Source organism: Mustela nivalis (assembly GCF_964662115.1).
Source record: "Mustela nivalis genome assembly, chromosome: 6".
In the NCBI taxonomy this organism is placed as follows: domain Eukaryota; kingdom Metazoa; phylum Chordata; class Mammalia; order Carnivora; family Mustelidae; genus Mustela; species Mustela nivalis.
This window is the reverse complement of record NC_139025.1, coordinates 60618483-60636888: the sequence shown is the minus strand read 5'-3', so window position 1 is coordinate 60636888 and position 18406 is coordinate 60618483. Positions and strand designations below refer to the sequence as shown.

Genomic DNA, 18406 nt, shown 5'->3' with positions numbered 1-18406 from the left:
CCCATTAACACTCTATAAAACATGGGGAATATCTCCTCGGGCTCTGAATTGAGACACTAACGTTCCCTAAAGACAACTACTTCCCCCCAAACAACTGGTCCTCCTTTCCTTCTTGTCAGCACTGCGTGCTGGGAGAAGCTGTGTTTGGTCTCTTAATCAGGCCTTGCTGACGAGCTGACATCACTGCAAACGTTTTCACTTATTCTTTGGCAACACTTAAATCCTTGCCAAAGGCCAGTCAGTAAGTCAGAAAGTCTTGTTAGTGAGAGGCTGGGGGAGTCAGAGTGTAACTGTCAGCTAGCAATCTATGGTGATGACAGGAGGGAAATCTAGGAGCTGAAACCATTTTAAAGGTCACTCTGTGGGCAGAACAAAAGACCTCTGACAGAACTCTGGGACACTGGAAACATAAGGATGCTGCTATCTGAGCACTCGGGAAATTCATTATCCTCTCCCTGATAGTAAAGACCACTTTACAACCCGATACAGCTTAAACCAGCAGCTATTTGCCTTTGCAGTGGTATGGAATAATCTGGTAAAACAGGAATGCCAAATAATGTGCCAATGGTTCAACTATCTGCTTTAAAAAAAAAAATTCTTCTTTAGTATTTTCTCCTTACCCTACATTTTTTCATTTTCCACCTTGAATTGCTAAATAATCAGAGTTTAAAGTGCTTAGCCGCATACTTTCTGTGAAAAGTTTAATTACAGGGGCACCTATGGATGGCTCAGTTGGTTGGACGACTACCTTCAGCTCAGGTCATGATCCTGGAGTCCCGGGATCAAGTCCCGCATCAGCCTCCCAGCTTCATGGGGGGGTCTGCTTCTCTCTCTGACCTTCTCCTCGCTCATGTTCTCTCTCACTGTCTTTCTCAAATAAATAAATAAAATCTTAAAAAAAAAAAGAAAAGCTTAATTACATACATTTCATGTCTAAAATTTTATGAGTATATTATACTCAGGCATTGGTAAGCCACTTTTAAAAGGAACACAGATCATTCAGGAATAATAACCATATACCCATGCCTGGATTGAGATCATCTTTTTTTTTTTTTTTCCTCTTTGCAAAACAGAAGAAGATTTGGAAGAAGAAAATGGCTCAGTTTATGGGATGCCATCATCTGGACCCGGGCCCACCATGTGTAAGACCTGCTGGAAGGATTTCCTAGAGTTTATTCTCCAAATTTGTGTTACCTATTTCCTTATTCTTTTTCTCTCCCCCACCTAAATGGAAGACATTTGTCGTGCCATCATGAAGAAGCCCAGGCAGGCCAGGGTAGAACTCCGTAGTGTGGGGGCAAGAGCAGCTGGGGTGGTTTGCGTTCCTCCTTACCACTGCAGGAAAGCAAGGGAGAAGGGATCTAATGCAGAGCACGGTAACCGTAGTTCCTCACACTGCCCTGGATATTTGAGAGCTGCCAAGAGAGTAGATCATGAGTGTTCCTAACACACACACACACACACACGCACACATGGTAATTCTGTGAGGTGATGGATGCGTTCACTACACTTCTGGTGGTAATCAGTTTGAATATATGCGTGTATCAAATCATCACATAGTACACCTAAACCTTCACAATGTTATATCTCAATAAAGTTGAAAGCAATCCCAAACAAGGAGGCACTCAAGGCAGGTCCAGCAGGTACCAGGAGGGGCCTCTTTGGTAAAACAAAAAGGAGGAGAGAGAAGACACTCAAGGTACCAGGACACTCACATAGAAGGCACAACGGACATCTGGCACCCACCAAAGAATGGATTCACTTGGGTCCCCCAGGCTTGCAAACCTAATCAATACCCAGTAATTTACATAAGCTGATTTGCACTGCAAATTATCTGCTTTGGGGCCTGGGATACAGTCCATAATCATCCGTCTGGGCGAAAACTCTGTGCTGGTTAAGTAGCAGTGAGTACACAGGGACCCACCACTCAGTTGTATGTGAACTCCGCTGGGTCTATATATCAGATAAGAGGGACCAGCCCCAGGATGCAGGGAACAGTAGTGCTGAGAACCATCCACTACGCTCCAGCTTGGCAATACTGGGTAGATGAGTGGGTTTCTGTTGGATGAGAAGTGGGGAAGAGAGGAGAGAGAAAAAGCAGCAGCAAGTATGGGGCCTTGTGAAGTTGGAACCTGGCTTAGGTGGAGAGGAAGCTGACTGCTCAAGGAAGCGCCATTCCTGGGACAAGTCAGCATCTCCACTGTCTCTTCAAGTACAGTGCTTCTACGTGAAAGTGAGGGGCTTTCCAGAGGCCGCCCAGGGGGTCTTCTTTAGGGGCAAAAGTCTTTCTATTTAGGGGCAAGGGTGCTTTCGAATCACCTGGCCAGGTTACATTAGGTAAACCATGTTTTAAAAAAGTGGACCCACTAAGAGACCAAATTAAGCCAAGGATCTTGGAGTCGGTCCACCTGTAAAAAGAAAATGACCAAATCTTACCAGGTTGTTGTTGATTTTCAGTTGTAGACGTCCTGTTTCCTTTGTTTGTGTCACAAGCCACTCATTCCCCTTCTTAATGAAAACAAGAGGGAGTGATTATACCTCCTGGGGCTGTGCCATTTATGCCGTCTGAAAGGCACTTAAATGAGTGGCACATTATCTCACACATCTGGAGTTTACCAAATTAGCCAATTATGCTGGAGCTCATAAAACGAGGCCTTAAATGTCATTTAACTAGAAAATATTATAATCACCAAGTGGTCTGATTGTAAGATGATACTTGGGGCAGCATCAGTGGTTACAGAAAACAAATCGTGAAACAAAAAACACAGTTCAAATACCCCCCAAATGCAACCACATATTTTCTACAGTAATACTTTCTGAAGAATACCATATTTCTGAAGGCACCAGTAATCAACATGTTTCTCATTTGAGACTAAGTCTCATCCGACCTAGTTGTTTCCGAGTTATTTGCCTTGGGCAAACCAATGCCCATGAATTTTTCTCCTAAGAAAACTGAGAAACATGCAAAACGAGAGCAGACTGATGGAAAATCATGAACTTATCAGAGATATGGAGCCCTCTGTAAAGGATGGGACAATCACCAGATTAAGGGTCTTGACTTCTCTGAGGTTTGGGGTGCTGTCTTGGAGTTGACAAGATTTGGGTTAACTGAACATATATGGTCTCCCAGGACTTTCATATTTTATTTGCTGGAAGAGATGAAAGCTGCTTTAAATTGCTATGTGATTGAGGGTAGGAATACCGCAAGTTTTAGAATAGTTAAAAATTAGGGGCTTGCAGTCACTACTCTCACGTTGTCTTCTTTTCATTTAATATATAACAAAATTTGGTGTTTAGTAAAAGGTGATATAATATAAGAGGAAAACCATGATATGCCACTAGTACCCGTGTGACTTTGGGCAAGTGATTTAACTTCTCTGATCTTCCATTTCCTCATACAAAATAGACACATAATGTTATGTTGTACTGAGAATAGTGTTATGTTGGAAATAATGTATGAAAAGGTCCCCAGCATCATGCTTATTACACTAAAAAAAATATATAGTTTTACATCTTTCTTTACCTATGTCACTAGAATATCTTAAGTTCTGTTTTATTCTTTTTCCTCTTTGTTTCAGCAAGAATGGTCACTAGGTGCTTTCAGTGTCGGGAGAGTGAGGGGACAGGCAGCCTTGGTTATACATTAGCATCATTTACAACCCCCTCCCCCATCTGTGCCCATCTCCATCACTCTCTTTAGAGCAACAGGTACAAAAGAGACTAGAAAAACTTTCAGGAGATACTCTGAAGCAGGAGGAAGGAAGATGCGATGCAGAAACGCAGGGTAAGTGGAGATAGCAGCTGCTACTTGACGGGAGAGTTTACAAAATGAAACTAATTGGTTTTAAAGGCGTCTGATCAGCTGGGCTAAATATGTCTTCTGGGCTCACTGTTTCAGTAGATGGACCTATGGGTTTATTTTTGCTAGATCAGAATAAGATGAAAAAATCATGGTGACAATGGAGGACTCTTAACAGTGACAAATACTTTGCCTCTGAGTTCTCTCTTCTCCATTAGACAAAACAACGATGGCCTCTTTGGTAAAAGTTAACTAAGTATGAAGATTCCATATAATAGAAATCCTTGCTAAGCATTTAGGAGGCCTTTCTTGGGGGAGGGGTGGGGGGGGTAAAGTTGTCTTTCATTAAGTAAAATATATTGATGCTTTTGCTTCTTTTTTCTTTGAAAAAAAATTTTTTTTATGCTTTTGCTTCTTAAAAGAATCTTAAAAGTAGCTAAGAAACTTGGACCCATGTATTTGAGTCACTGTCTCTTGTAAACATGAATTCTGGTCAGAGAAGTGGGGAATTGCATTTCTCAGAATGGTGAGGAGCACCCTTCACTTTCTTACAGCAGGGAGGGAATGGGAGACTGTGCGGACGTTAAGAGTATGATCGGACTTTAATGTTCTTAAACAACAGAAAAGAAATAGCTTTCAAAACCTTTAGCTTGGGGGATATAGGAAAAACCAGGAGAGATGAATTGTCTTAACTATGCTAAGAGTCAAACTGACTTGCACTGTGTTCCTGCTGCCGCAGACCAGACTGGCCTGGATGCACCTGAGTGAGAAAAATACCTTTGAAAGCAGAGGGTACTCTAAAAGCTAAATAAGAAAATCAAAAGGAACTACTTTCACTAGGAAAAAAAATTTAACACAACATGTGCTAAAAGGATTCCTTTTCTTTTTTCTTCTTAACACTATGGAATTTTTAACATTTTTTTTTAACATACTAAATATTCTTGCTCTGAATCAAAAATAATGGGAGATTTTTCTTTTGTATTTTTACAAGTACTTCCATCTCTGAGACTAGAGCTCTCCAGCTTTGGGCTAATAACATGTCCAGATCAAAAGGCATTACAGAAAGAAAGTCAATTTTCTCTAGAAGCAATTATACATACAGTCTAGGAAAAGGCCAGTTTTACTAAGCAAGGACCACCCATGCTGTATGTTTGTTGTATTACTTGATATCAAAGCAGAAACATCAAATTCTTCCTAACACACATGAAATAAAGAGCCTGGCTAAGGAACTCCCACATCCAATTCAGAGGTATCTGTTACAGCGTACAGAACTTGGCAATGCTGCTACTACCATTTTACTGGAAAGGGACACTGCGATTGACTATATAATGCACTATGATTTCTTTTTTATTTTTTCCCAAAGATTTTATTTATTTATTTATTTGACAGGTAGAGATCACAAGTAGGCAGAGAGGCAGGCAGAGAGAGAGAGGGGGGGAGAGAGAGAGAGAGGGAAGCAGGCTCCCCACTGAGCAGAGAGCCCGATGCGGGGCTTGACCCCAGGACCCCGAGATCATGACCTGAGCCGAAGGCAGCGGCTTAACCCACTGAGCCACCCAGGTGCCCCTGCACTATGATTTCTCTAACTTTATATATATTTTGGGTAAAATGAGCATGATTTTGATCCCTGTTGTCATAGATGCAGGTATAACCTTAATGGATGGCATTTAGGTACCGTATCATCAGAGTAATAGCAAGAATTTGCTGATTCTTTGCCATTACCCACCTGAAAATATTTAATCACGATTATCATGATTATTATCATAACTTCAGAGGGGGTGGTCAATACAAGAATTATCATCTCTGTTTCGTTTTGCCTCATTATGATTTTGATGTGATGACTTGCATTCATTTAACGTGCACTTACTATTTCTACTCAGTGCTAAACACAGTCACAGGAGAGACAGAGCTAAATGAAAAACGGCCCTTAGGAGAATATGTTCTTGGGGTGGGAGAGAGGAGACAGACAGAAAATAGCCACAGTAGATTGAGAGATAGATGCACACCATATTTTGCATAGCATGTGAGAATGCTTAAAAAGCTTGTGGTAGAGAAAAGATGGTCAGAGAGACAGAGAGAGAGAGAGAAATGTGAGGACATCCTTGAAAGAGGAGAGATGGTTTCCTGTGTGGATGAAGGGGTTGTTCCTGTTATGATGAAGGCATCGTTCCTAAGATAACGACCAATACGCAAAGGTATGAGAATGTGAGCAGATCCGTTGGTCTTAGAATAGATCTGTGTACGGCAAATGAGCCTGGAGAAGAAGGGAGGGCCATAGCAGGATGGGTGCTGTACCACAATAAGAAGTTTAGGCTTTCTGGGTGCCTGAGTGGCTCAGTCAGTTAAGCGTCTGCCTTCTGCCAGGTCATGATCTCAGGATCCTGGGATTGAGTCCCACATCGGGCTCTCTGCTAGCGGGCAGCCTGCTTCTCCCTCTGCCTTTGCCCCTCCCCCTGCTCATGCTCTCTCTCTCAAATAAATAAATAAAGTCTTTTTAAAAAATGAAAGAAAGAAAAGAAGTTTTTTTTTTTTAAGATTTTATTTATTTATTTGACATAGATCACAATCAGGCAGAGAAGCAGGCAGAGAGAGAGGGGGAAGCAGGCTCCCCACTGAGCAGAGAGCCCAATGCAGGACTCAATCCCAGGACCCTGGGACCATGACCCGAGCTGAAGGCAGAGGCTTTAACCCACTGAGCCAACCAGGTGCCCCAGAAGTTTAGGTTTTCAACTGCAGGGCATATTTTTATATATTACCCAAATACTCCAAAAGTGAATGTTTTAAAACAGTACGATATGGCATAGAGATAGATAAACCAATGAAACAGAGTAAGAAATGGAGAAACAGAGTAGAAAATTTCAATGATCTATTTGTGGAAGTTTAATATACAAAAAGCTAGCATTGCCAATAAGGGAGTAAAAGAGATTTTTTGACAAGTGGTATTTGGACAACTGATTGACCATTTGAAAATAAAATTTAATTCCTATATGCCACACGGTGCATTATTAAAATTCTCAGATGGGTTAAAGATTTAAATGTAAAACATACCAGTAGAAAATGTTTATAATCTTGGGGTTAAAAGATATCCTTCTTTTTTTTTTTTTTTTAAGATTTTATTTATTTATTTGACAGACAGAGATCACAAGTAGGCAGAGAGGCAGGCAGAGAGAGAGAGAGAGGGAAGCAGGCTTCCTGCGGAGCAGAGAGCCCAATGCGGGGCTCGATCCCAGGACCCTGAGATCATGACCTGAGCCGAAGGCAGCAGCCCAAACCACTGAGCCACCCAGGCGCCCCGATATCCTTCTTTTTAATGTACAACAAGGTCAGATATCACAAAGGAAAAGACAGATTTGATCACCAAACCACAATCTTCAAAAATGACAAGGTTCTGAAAGGTGTAAGGTACTACAGCTCTAAGATAAATGACAAGGTGGGAAAAATATTTGTTAATCTATGTCACAGTTAAAAAATTAGTACCTACAATATATACTGAGCTCCTATAAATCTAAAAAAATCTAACCCAAGAAAAACGGGCAAAGAGCACAAAAAAAAATTCATGAAAGAAATGATACCTTATGGTTACAAAAGTATGTTCAATCCCAGTTATAATCAAAAGAATGCTTGTAGACAATTTTATTTTTCACCTTTTAGATTATTAATAGGAGACACATATGGGTGACAGCTATACCAAATAATGATTGATAATGTCCAGTGTTTGTGAGGGTGTGAAGGAATGAGAACTCTCAAAAACTGATACTTTCCAGAAGATAGTTGGTTAACATTTATAATATAAGATGTGCATATCATTTGATCCTGTATGTCCATAGCTAGCAAGTTATTTTATAGAAAAAAATCTATATGCACATAAATATGAAAAAATAGTATAAGGATATTTATCGCACCATCATTTGTAATAGTGAAAACCTGCAAATAACCTAGTGGTCTGCCAAAAGGATTAATTTAATAGACTGCAGCATGTAGATACAAAAATTACTATGGTATTATTAAAAATATATATATTGTCATGGAAACAAATCCATAACATATGTTCAGCTGAAATAAGCAACTGGTAGAATAACATTCATAGTATAATCTTCCAAGAGAGGTAGTGAACTACAGAGGCAAGGAGGATGGGCTTTGAGGTCAAACAAACCTGGATTTGAGTCCCAGTTCCATTATATATCAGATATGTGAAAATGACTAATTCCTCTGAGTCTTCATTTGGTTTCTTCATTTGTCCAACTGGAGTGGATTCTAATAGAACCTACCCCACAGAGTCATAAGGAGAATTTCTAGCACACAGTAGAGGCTAAGTATATACTAGTTATAATTATTACTGTTACCATTTTTTACATACTTAATATTTCCAACCAATTCTCTTATGAAAGCAACTTCAAAAAGCAAATCTAATATCCTTTGGAAAATTGTGCCAGAAAGAGTCTTTAACCAAAACTATACATCAAAGACACTTTTAGCTTATATAAAAAAAAATTCTGTTTATCTGATCATCTAGTAGATAGGATAACAAGTTTGACACATCAATTTTTAACATAGTTCTGTTTTGACTGAATATTCATAAGCCACAATGCAAATAAGGAACACATTTGGACACTATAGTCAAGAATCAAAATAAAGAACTATTACCTTTAGATAGCTGCTGTTATGAGAACTTTAAAAAAATATCAATGGCATATCACCTCACACCAGTCAGAATGGCTAAAATAAACAAGTCAGGAAATGACAGATGCTGGCGAGGATGTGGAGAAAGGGGAACCCTCCTACACTGTTGGTGGGAATGCAAGCTGGTGCAGCCACTCTGGAAAACAGCATGGAGGTTCCTCAAAATGTTGAAAATAGAACTGTCCTATGACCCAGCAATTGCACTATTGGGTATTTACCCTAAAGATACAAACGTAGTGATCCAAAGGGGCACGTGCACCCGAATGTTTATAGCAGCAATGTCCACAATAGCCAAACTATGGAAAGAACCTAGATGTCCATCAACAGATGAATGGATCAAGAAGATGTGGTATATATACACAATGGAATACTATGCAGCCATCAAAAGAAATGAAATCTTGCCATTTGCGACAACATGGATGGAACTAGAGCATATCATGCTTAGCGAAATAAGTCAAGCAGAGAAAGACAACTTTCATATGATCTCCCTGATATGAGGAAGTGGTGATGCAACATGGGGGCTTAAGTGGGTAGGAGAAGAATAAATGAAACAAGATGGGATTGGGAGGGAGACAAACCATAAGTGACTCTTAATCTCACAAAACAAACTGAGGGTTGCTGGGGGGAGGGGGTTTGGGAGAAGGGGGTGGGATTATGGACATTGGGGAGGGTATGTGCTTTGGTGAATGCTGTGAAGTATGTAAACCTGGTGATTCACAGACCTGTACCCCTGGGGATAAAAATATATGTTTATAAAAAATAAAAAATTAAAAAAAATATATCAATGGCACAAAATAGAAATCATCTTCTAATCAGCAAACTGATTATTAATATCATTTGTGGTAGTTCTTATATATACATACTTAATTTTCAATTGTGTTATCAGGAAAAACACACCAAAAAGTGGAAAGGCACCCTTTTAAATACTTTTCTCTAATAACAGTAGGAAAACGAGCCATTAAAAATGAGAAAAATGAACTATGTAATAACATGCCAAATGCCTAAATCAACATAGAGTTCATACACAAAGAACCATACATACCCTTCTATTCGGAAAATCGTTCGAAAGCTGTCTCCCAAGCTTTTATAACTGTTTGGATCAGTTGCACATCTCTGAATCTGGAACCTAGAGAAAAAGAAAAAAATCAACAACAAAAAGATCCAAGTTAGGATTTTGCCAAATGTCTTTCCCCATTTTTCAGTCTTAGGACACTTAGCCTTTTCAGGTTAACCTAAAATATTCTGGGTTTTGCTATAGAGTCTATTGATTTATTTGCCTTATATAATCTTAACTTTATTTTTGTAGACTTTAAAATTATATTCTTCTGTACTTTAATAGAAACTATAGAAAGAGTTTTTTCATCTGTTTCTTAGCCAGGCAGATGCACCCTGAGGCATGTGTGCCTTTTTCTTTTTATGAAAAGCATACACAGATGTCATAGATTGTTTTACTGTATAATTCAGAAATCTGAAGGTGCATATGAAACAAATAAGTAGCTCTATTTCTTATCTTAATTAGTGCCCCCTTGATGGTAATTTAATACAAAGGTTAAAAATACAGAGCAGCTAATATGGCCTAACTTTGATCGTGATTGTGAATTTGGAATTCATCCTGGCAGACAGGAACCTGTGCTTAGAGCAAGAGTTGCAGCTGTGTTGTGGTACAGTTTACAGTCCCTACTTCTCCTTCATGATGGAGCAGAGCTGGTCATTACGTTCAGGCTTCCTGAATTTTCACAGAAGCATATAGTTTGGTGCTCAGTAAAAATGTACCACATTTTAGAAAGCAAATTTCTTTTTTTCTTCTTTTTCTTTTTGGTTAGGAGCATGCATCTAAGGACTTTGGCCTTTAACATTTGGGAGTTTCCCAATGTGAGGGTCTTAACTTGCTCATCGTGTATTTTTACTCTGGGGTTGTTTCTAATGAGATTTATGACAAGGACTCTCATGCCTCTACACCCCAGGTGTTCTCCATTTTGGGGTTTCTTTAGTCTCCTTGTGTCTCTTGTGTCTACTTGTGTTGAGACTACTTGTAGTCTCTTTAGTCTACTTGTGTTTAACTCCCTTGTCCCAATTCTGAGTTAAGGCCCTCTGTTCTTCCTTCCACAGTTTTACCAAAAATTTTTAAAAGAACATTTCCAAAAACACCTCTTCTATCATCCACTTTAAGATGCTTTTCTCAGATTGTTGGATTTATAATACAAACACTTCTACCTCTAAGAATGATGTGTTTTATGGGTTCTAGGCCCCAGGGAATTATGCTGAAAACTGACATATATATCACAGAAAAGAGTGAATATTTTGCTTTGATTGAAGGCAGTTGGGCATATGAAACGAGTATATTATAAAACTGGAAAGTGAGGCTGGATTATATTTGATTTTGTAGGGAGTTGCCGAACATAACTGTGCAGGAGGGTAGCCATTCTGAGAAGAGGAAGTTGAGGATCCCAGCACAGTTCTTTCAGCAGAACGCACACAAATACCTACAAAAATATTTACTGCCTGATTGGGTGGATTGGAATGGGAGTCTGGAGGGTGAAATATCCATGAAGGCGATATAATAATCCTAATGAAGATAATGCCTGAACACCAGGGGAGGCAACAGGAATATAAAGAAAGGGGTGAGCTTGTTGGGTTATTCCTTTTCTCTTTAAATATATGGGTGTGTGTGTGTGCACGCGCGCGCGTGTGTGTGTTTTATGATACATTCAACACAATACCTTCTTGATCCTCTTCAACCTACCAAGCAATATTCTACTATTGCCAAAATTTAAAATGTCATAAATGCTCATCTTCACAATGGTTTTGTTCATCAAATTTAAAACTCCATTAGCATGATCATTTTTTGAAGGTTAGTTTTTAGATAAGAACTGTATCTCTAAGATTTGAATTGTACTGAACTCTTCAGAAGATCATGGACCAATGCAGCTCACTCATTTAAACTGTTCCGGATCTAGAGGTACATTTGGTGTTGGCATAACCACTGGCCCAGAAGGCTGAGTAAGCAGTTCTGTCTAGAACCAAGAACATGATTTGATGGTCAGGTAGATGGACCATGTTTGGTATTTCTGGACTACTGCATATAGATGAGATAATTTGGTACTTTGACTACAAATGAATTAACACTAAACCCAAAAGAGTACAATGAGAAAATGACATGTACACCTACACAACAAATAACTTTGCATAAAATTTGTTTATACTACAAATAACAAACAGCATAGGGAGTGATTTCCAAAATATGATGCTGATACTCATGCGAAAAAGAATCTCCAACTCTGCATTTCCATATTTGTAAGCTATATTCATTGCTAAGGAAGAAACATTTTTGTACGTTCTTAGTTGGGAAGTCCAACATTATTCTCTAACTGTTCTTTTACGAAAATAATTTAAAATAGTATTATATATTATCAAAGTATTACATGGTCGTAGATTTTTCTCATAATATCTGTAAAATTTTCATTTCATTTCACTTACCTCCATCAAATTCCTTTCTAGACACTTTTTCCCCAAATTACCAAGTATTTTTTAAAATAATTGTCATATGAAATGAGATCTACAGGTTTAAAAAAAAAGCTCAGAGCATTATCTTCACTATCAAGAGTTGCAATAAATAAGTAAATGAGAACAATAATTTAAAATATAAAGAAAAAGATCCACAATGTCAAGTAGCACCGGTACCAAATTGCCCAGGTGTTTATCAGAGGGAGCAATTACTGCTCTCTGCAGAGGGTCAGGAAAGACTTCAGGAAGGAGAAGGGATTTGAGCTGGTCCTGTAGGATTCAGAGGCAAAAAGAGTACGCAGGAGAAAGCATTCCAGGTGGGGAAATGAGAGAAACAAAGTCCAGGGAGGAAAAGTTGTCCTTTGAAGAGAAGTGAAGAAAGAGATCCCCCACCATGGCAGCCCCCCACATTTCCTTCAGGTGTGAAGAAAACCTGCTGTGGCATTCAGTTGCTCAGGGTGCGTGGAGACCTGAGTAGGTTGGGGGAGGAAATGAATGAGATAAAGTTGAAAATCCCAGTAGAGACCATGTGACTTCTTCCTGCTCCTCAGTGGAGTACTTCAGTGAAATCTTCATGGCCATCTCCCAGTGATGGGACTCTGTACATCCCAATGCTTAGAAAAATGACCTTAGCCCCTCTTCCACTGCTGAAGCTCAAGATGTCGACGTTGTCTATGATGTCTGTGTGCCTGGGTAACACTGAGGCAGGTCTTCCGTCAGCTTACACCAAGACGAATACAGACTAAATATTATTATTTCATAATTATATTATTATTTGAAATTATTATTATATGAAATTATTATTTCATAATTAACTTAATTAACTATATCACCTAACCTTGTATTGGAAGTCTAGGCACTTTATTTGCTATTTGCAATTTCTTTCTTTTTGTAGAATCTGACGGATGCTATTTCTTTTTTTTTTTTTTTTTTTAAAGATTTTATTTATTTATTTGACAGAGATCACAAGGAGGCAGAAAGGCAGGCAGAGAGAGAGGAGGAAGCAGGCTCCCTGCTGAGTAGAGAGCCCGATACGGGGCTTAGATCCCAGGACCCCGGGATCATGACCTGAGCCGAAGGCAGAGGCTTTAACCCACTGAGCCACCCAGGTGCCCCACGGATGCTATTTCTAATCCGCCATTCATTCAGCTACTAAGAGTTCTTGAACACTTAGTATGTATCAAGAATTCCACTATTTGAGGTATTACAAAGAAGTAAGACATAATCCTGCCCTTTAGAAGTTTCTAGTTTAGGTGAAGGAACTATGCAAACAGATGATTTCCATATGCAAGTAATGATAGTGTTTCAGAGTATCCAGTGTCAGCCAAGGAGTTTTCCTGGCACTCAGTAAATACCATTATTACTCTTCTTGGAGATGATCTCCTATCTATGGTGGACTGTAGCTGACAGAAAATTGTACTGTGAGGAGACACTGACTGGAAGAAGGAAAATGTGAAGGCTAACTTTGGGCTAAAGATCAGTGATTACATTTTACCCACGCCCCCTAAAACAGGCAACAAGAACAGTGAGTGGAATCCTTAAGGAGTGTTCCACTTAGAAACTGACTGATGAGTGATGCTGTGTTAATTATAAACAGGAGTGGCAACATCAAAATAACATTCCATGAGGAGAGTCCACAAGCTATGCTGTAAAGCAGTGCAAAAGGACGGGCAGGCAGGGTAAATACTAATTCCTCAGTAAAGCCACCCACCATTCTTCACTGGAGGTCTCATTAAGCAGGCTAAAGCAAGCACGGCTGTCTCTTCTACAGCACATCGCTAATACGGCGTGTCTGCACGTTGCAGAGAAAGCACATGCAGTATTTAATTCTACTACACATGACTTGTTCGGATCATAGAGTTATCAGTTCTTCTAAGGAATCTGTTTCAAGTTGATATAATTACAGTGCATTTTGGTCAATCATGTAAAACAGCAATTTCCTTCTTCCTCTCCACTCATTTCAGCAACTTAAAAGGTTTCTCTCTTGGATTGAAGCTTTACGTCAGCATTATTGCAAGCTGCATTCTGGGCTAACAAATTCTCTCTATGCCCGGGGAGACAATCTTCCAGTTACGTAATATAACTCTTTGTAAAATTACCCAGGCAAAGCCACACTACTCTTGATTGTATTTAGAAGAAAAGGTTGGACCTTTCCATTGTCCTAATAAAAGCAGCTTAGACACATCTGGAATCTCCATCTGAGAAACCTCTCTTATTAGAATGAAAACGTGCTGCCAAACTGGCAAACGGGACAGGGGAGTTACACTCGAGAAGCATTCAGTGCCTGACATGCAATCAGGATGAACCACCAAGACGTGTGGCTCAAACCCTCCATACGCCTCATTGCCCGGGAGGCAGCAAGCCTGTCTGCTGGGGTTCCAGGGAGCACAGTCGGACACACTCCTCTGAGCGGAGGGAACAGCCCTATCATCCACCATGCCATAAACATGAAGTGAGTTACTGTGGTAACCCACCAGGGCAAAGAAGGGCTGCTCAATGTTCACAAACAAATGTACAAGCGTATTTTTAAAAGCTGAAGAATGTTCTCACTCACTGAACTATTTATTTTTCTCGGAACGGGTTGAGAACCATTACTGCAGTGTTTCCCACTGGCTTCATTGTGTGCTTAGCCAGGGCTACCCACTTTCAGACTAGTCTGCTGCTGATTTTCTGCACAGCTAGGAACGCCAGGTTAGGCATTCAGCTGGTCTGGGTGCTTCCTAAGACACGGTCATAAAAAAGATCTGTCTTTAAGAAATAAAATGACTTTGCTTGCCTTAAACGCTGTAGGACAAGGTTGTTTGAAAATTTCAAAACCTCAAATTTCTGTGGTGCCTTTGTTTGCAAAGTAATTTTTTTAATCTATCATCTTTTTTTTTTTAAAGATTTTATTTATTTATTTGACAGAGAGATCACAAGTAGGCAGAGAGGCAGGCAGAGAGAGAGAGAGGAGGAAGCAGGCTCCCCGCTGAGCAGAGAGCCCGATGCGGGACTCGATCCCAGGACCCAGAGATCATGACCTGAGCCAAAGGCAGCGGCTTAACCCACTGAGCCACCCAGGCGCCCCAATCTATCATCTTTTTTAAAAAGATTTTATGTATTTATTTGACAGGGAGAGAGACAGTGAGAGACGGAACATAAATAGGGAGAGTGGGAGAGGGAGAAGCGGGTTTCCTGTTGATCAGGGAGCCTGATGCTGGGTTTGATCCCCGGACCCTGGGATCATGACCTGAGCCGAAGGAAGATGCTCAATGACTGAGCCACCCAGATGCTCCTTATCTTTCATCTTAAAGAAATACGGATGGCTGATGGCATCTGTCCCGGGGAGAGGAGGCTTCAGGTCACACACATACAGGTACACATATATGCATATATAACATGTGTATATGTAATTTATAGTGTATTTGTATGAAGGGTGGCAGTTGAGTTGCAAAGAGTCAGATTGGGGTAGATGATGACATTTGTCTTGGAGCTATGTTCACATAGCACACACTCTGCTTTTTAGTTCGACCATACGATTCTTTGTGGTGCTTTGGGGTAGGGAATTGATGGGAGATTAGGAAGGGGGTGAGAGCCATCAGAACCATCCCTTTGGTACTGCCATTGACCCTGAGCAGAGCAGTGAGATGGGTGAAGTTTAGCTCTAGCAACATCTCCAGGCCATTTTCAAGTTCAACAATATTCCTGTGCTCTCTGCTACCTTCCCTTCTTCAACTCCACTCTCAGAAAAGCATTCACACCCTTTATCCTTAATGCAACTGAGATGCTGTCTCTCAGATCCTGTCCCCCGTAAAAGGGATTTCAGCTGTCAGAGGCGAGAGAGAAAGGTGTGTTTTGTTTCAGATGGAGATGCAGGGTACCTACGGCACCAAAGATAGTCCCGAGTGGTACGTATTTCCTGAGTGGAACTGTATGCTACTATCAAGCTGTAGGTTACATAAAAATTACACCTTTCTGTCAGAGGTGAGAGATTTGGGGGAAATGAGACACAGACCAGGAGCCACCAGTTACAATTTAAGTGTAGCCACGAACAAGCAGTGAAAACTAGTGAGATTTGTAGCGTAATCCTTCTTGGCCTTTCTCCTCAGCAGTAAAATGGGAGAGGAGATGTTACAGGACACTTTGATTTTGAAGGGACAGTGACACACAGACCTATATTTTATGAGTTGGTTAGCCATAAGAAAGAGGAAGCATTTCATTATTTTGTAAAGCCCCAAATTCCATATTTTATAGAGGTGGGAGACAGCTAATAAAAATTGTACACTGAGGGTGCCTGGGTGGCTCAGTGGGTTAAGCCGCTGCCTTCGGCTCAGGTCGTGATCTCAGGGTCCTGGGATCGAGTCCCGCATCGGGCTCTCTGCTCAGTGGGGAGCCTGCTTCCTCCTCTCTCTGCCTGCCTCTCTGCCTACTTGTGATCTCTTTCTGTCAAATAAATAAATAAAATCTTAAAAAAAAATTGTACACTGACAGTAAGTCGTGATGAATCTAATGAAATCCCCTGCCAAGATCTTTGCAGATGTGGTATGAACCAAGATTATTAGTAATTACCAGAATGTTACACATGCTCCTTAATAAACACTTAAGAAACCCACTAATGAATCAGAGATTAACAGACTAAAGGATAGCAATTACAGAACACATTAAAAGGATAACTATAGGAAGATTAAGTAAAGATTTTAATTCACCATAATTAGCCCATCTTACTGAAATAAGATGTTTCTCTTATGGAGTATGTTTGATTTCTTACTGGTTGGTTGAGCGTGGCCAAAGTCACACCAAACATGTGAAGACATGTATGAGGTTTTGAAATTTAGTTGTCCACATCTAAACCTTACAATCTTTGGGAAAAGACTCAAAGAAGCACATCTTGAGAAAAATTCCCGCCATGTCTATTTGTTTCCTGTACCCTGAAAAATCACCTTCCACTGAGGCTGCCCCAAGAGAAGAAATATCCGCTTTCCATGAAAGGTTAACCACTCAACTGAAGGGGGATGGGGCCTCTGCATCTGTCATCCCTTCAGAAAGACCACGTCCGATGGTGAGGAGATGAGGCGCATCTTGGGAGATGATCCCATCAGTTTTCTTTAGAAAGTGCTGGAGAGAAAGGTTTTCTTTGAACATGGCTCAAAAAAAAAAAAATGTTGGCTATGGGTATTCTGTTTTACTTTAGATTAAATATAACAGTAATCCACGTAACACTGCCTTGGCAGTGACCAAGCACGAGAGTCCTTTAATCATGTTGGAAGGGTGCGGTTTACGGTTCTAGACAGATTTCTGCCCCAACATTTCTTGAGATCCTCATCTGTACAAGAGGCAAAGTTAAGAGTTCTGGGGACACAAAAGGTAATAAGCCACAGACCTTGTCCTCTAGAATGGAAAAAAAAAGGGTGGAGCTCGAAGAGATGTTTGTAGTTAATTATAAAATAAGGCAGAATACAAGGGTGCCTGGGTGCCTCAGTCGGTTAAGTATCTGTCTTTGCCTCAGGTTATGATCCCAGGGTCCTGGGCTCCAGCCCAGTCTGGGCTCCCTGCTCAGTGGGGAGTCTGCTTGTTCTTCTCCCTGTACCCTTACCTACCCCCCACCACCTGCCGCCCCTCCCCTGCTTGTGATTTCTCTAACAAATAAATAAAATCTTAAAAAAAAAAATAAGGCAAAAACAAGTGTTAAAGATTCTGGGAACTAGGTTTGTCTGCAATTTAAGCATTGTTTTTGCTTGCTGGGTTCACGACTTAGGCCTGGCATCAATTAGCACCCTAAACTAATGCTAACAAATCCACAAGGGTCATGAGTTTGGCTCTGTCTGTGCAGTGACCACCGACCAAAGTTCAAAAGCTGTGCCCTTATGAATTTGGCTGCTTATCAAAGTATTCTAAAAATTCAGGGAAAAGAAAGATATCTTCCCTGAATGTGCTCAGTCATTGCTCTGAGAGAGCCTCTTTATAAAAGAAATAAAGATCTATGCCTGGTAAAAATGAAGGTTTTTGCCTTTTTAAAGTCTGAATGTCTTTACTAGGTGTAGGTGGGCCGGGCTATGCTTTGGCTTAGTGTTTATGATATTGTAAAGGAGACCAATAAATTTCTCCATGTTATTTTAAAACAGTTTATAATTTGAAGAAATATGTAACCTGGAGTGTTCAGTCAGCCTAGATAATTGCTACAGATAAAGTAACACATCTTGGCAAAGCCACAAAAGCAAGGGAAATCTTCTGTGCCATGTAATTCTGAACATGCTTTTGAACAGAGCCTCAAAAATATTATCTCTCTGAAATATCAGATCAACCCCGATAGCCTGATTATACTTTAAATAATTTCCTGTGATCCTAGACACGTCTAATTGCGGTCTCCTTTCACAAGCCTGGGAGATTTAAAGTCTGATATTCTGTGACTGTACATTTTACAATTCACACTTTAACTATACACCT

The 18406-nt window shown here is 40.2% G+C and overlaps 1 protein-coding gene across 2 annotated transcripts in view; it reads right to left on the bottom strand.

Annotated features, from left to right (window-relative positions):
- Positions 1 to 18406, bottom strand: part of SLC25A21 (solute carrier family 25 member 21) — a 494918-nt gene that overhangs the window by 115978 nt on the left and 360534 nt on the right. For both annotated transcript variants that reach the window (XM_082737814.1, XM_082737815.1), the window contains one exon: positions 9522 to 9605. In XM_082737814.1, coding sequence (XP_082593940.1) covers positions 9522 to 9605 — 84 coding nt within the window. The remainder of the gene's footprint in view (positions 1 to 9521; positions 9606 to 18406) is intronic.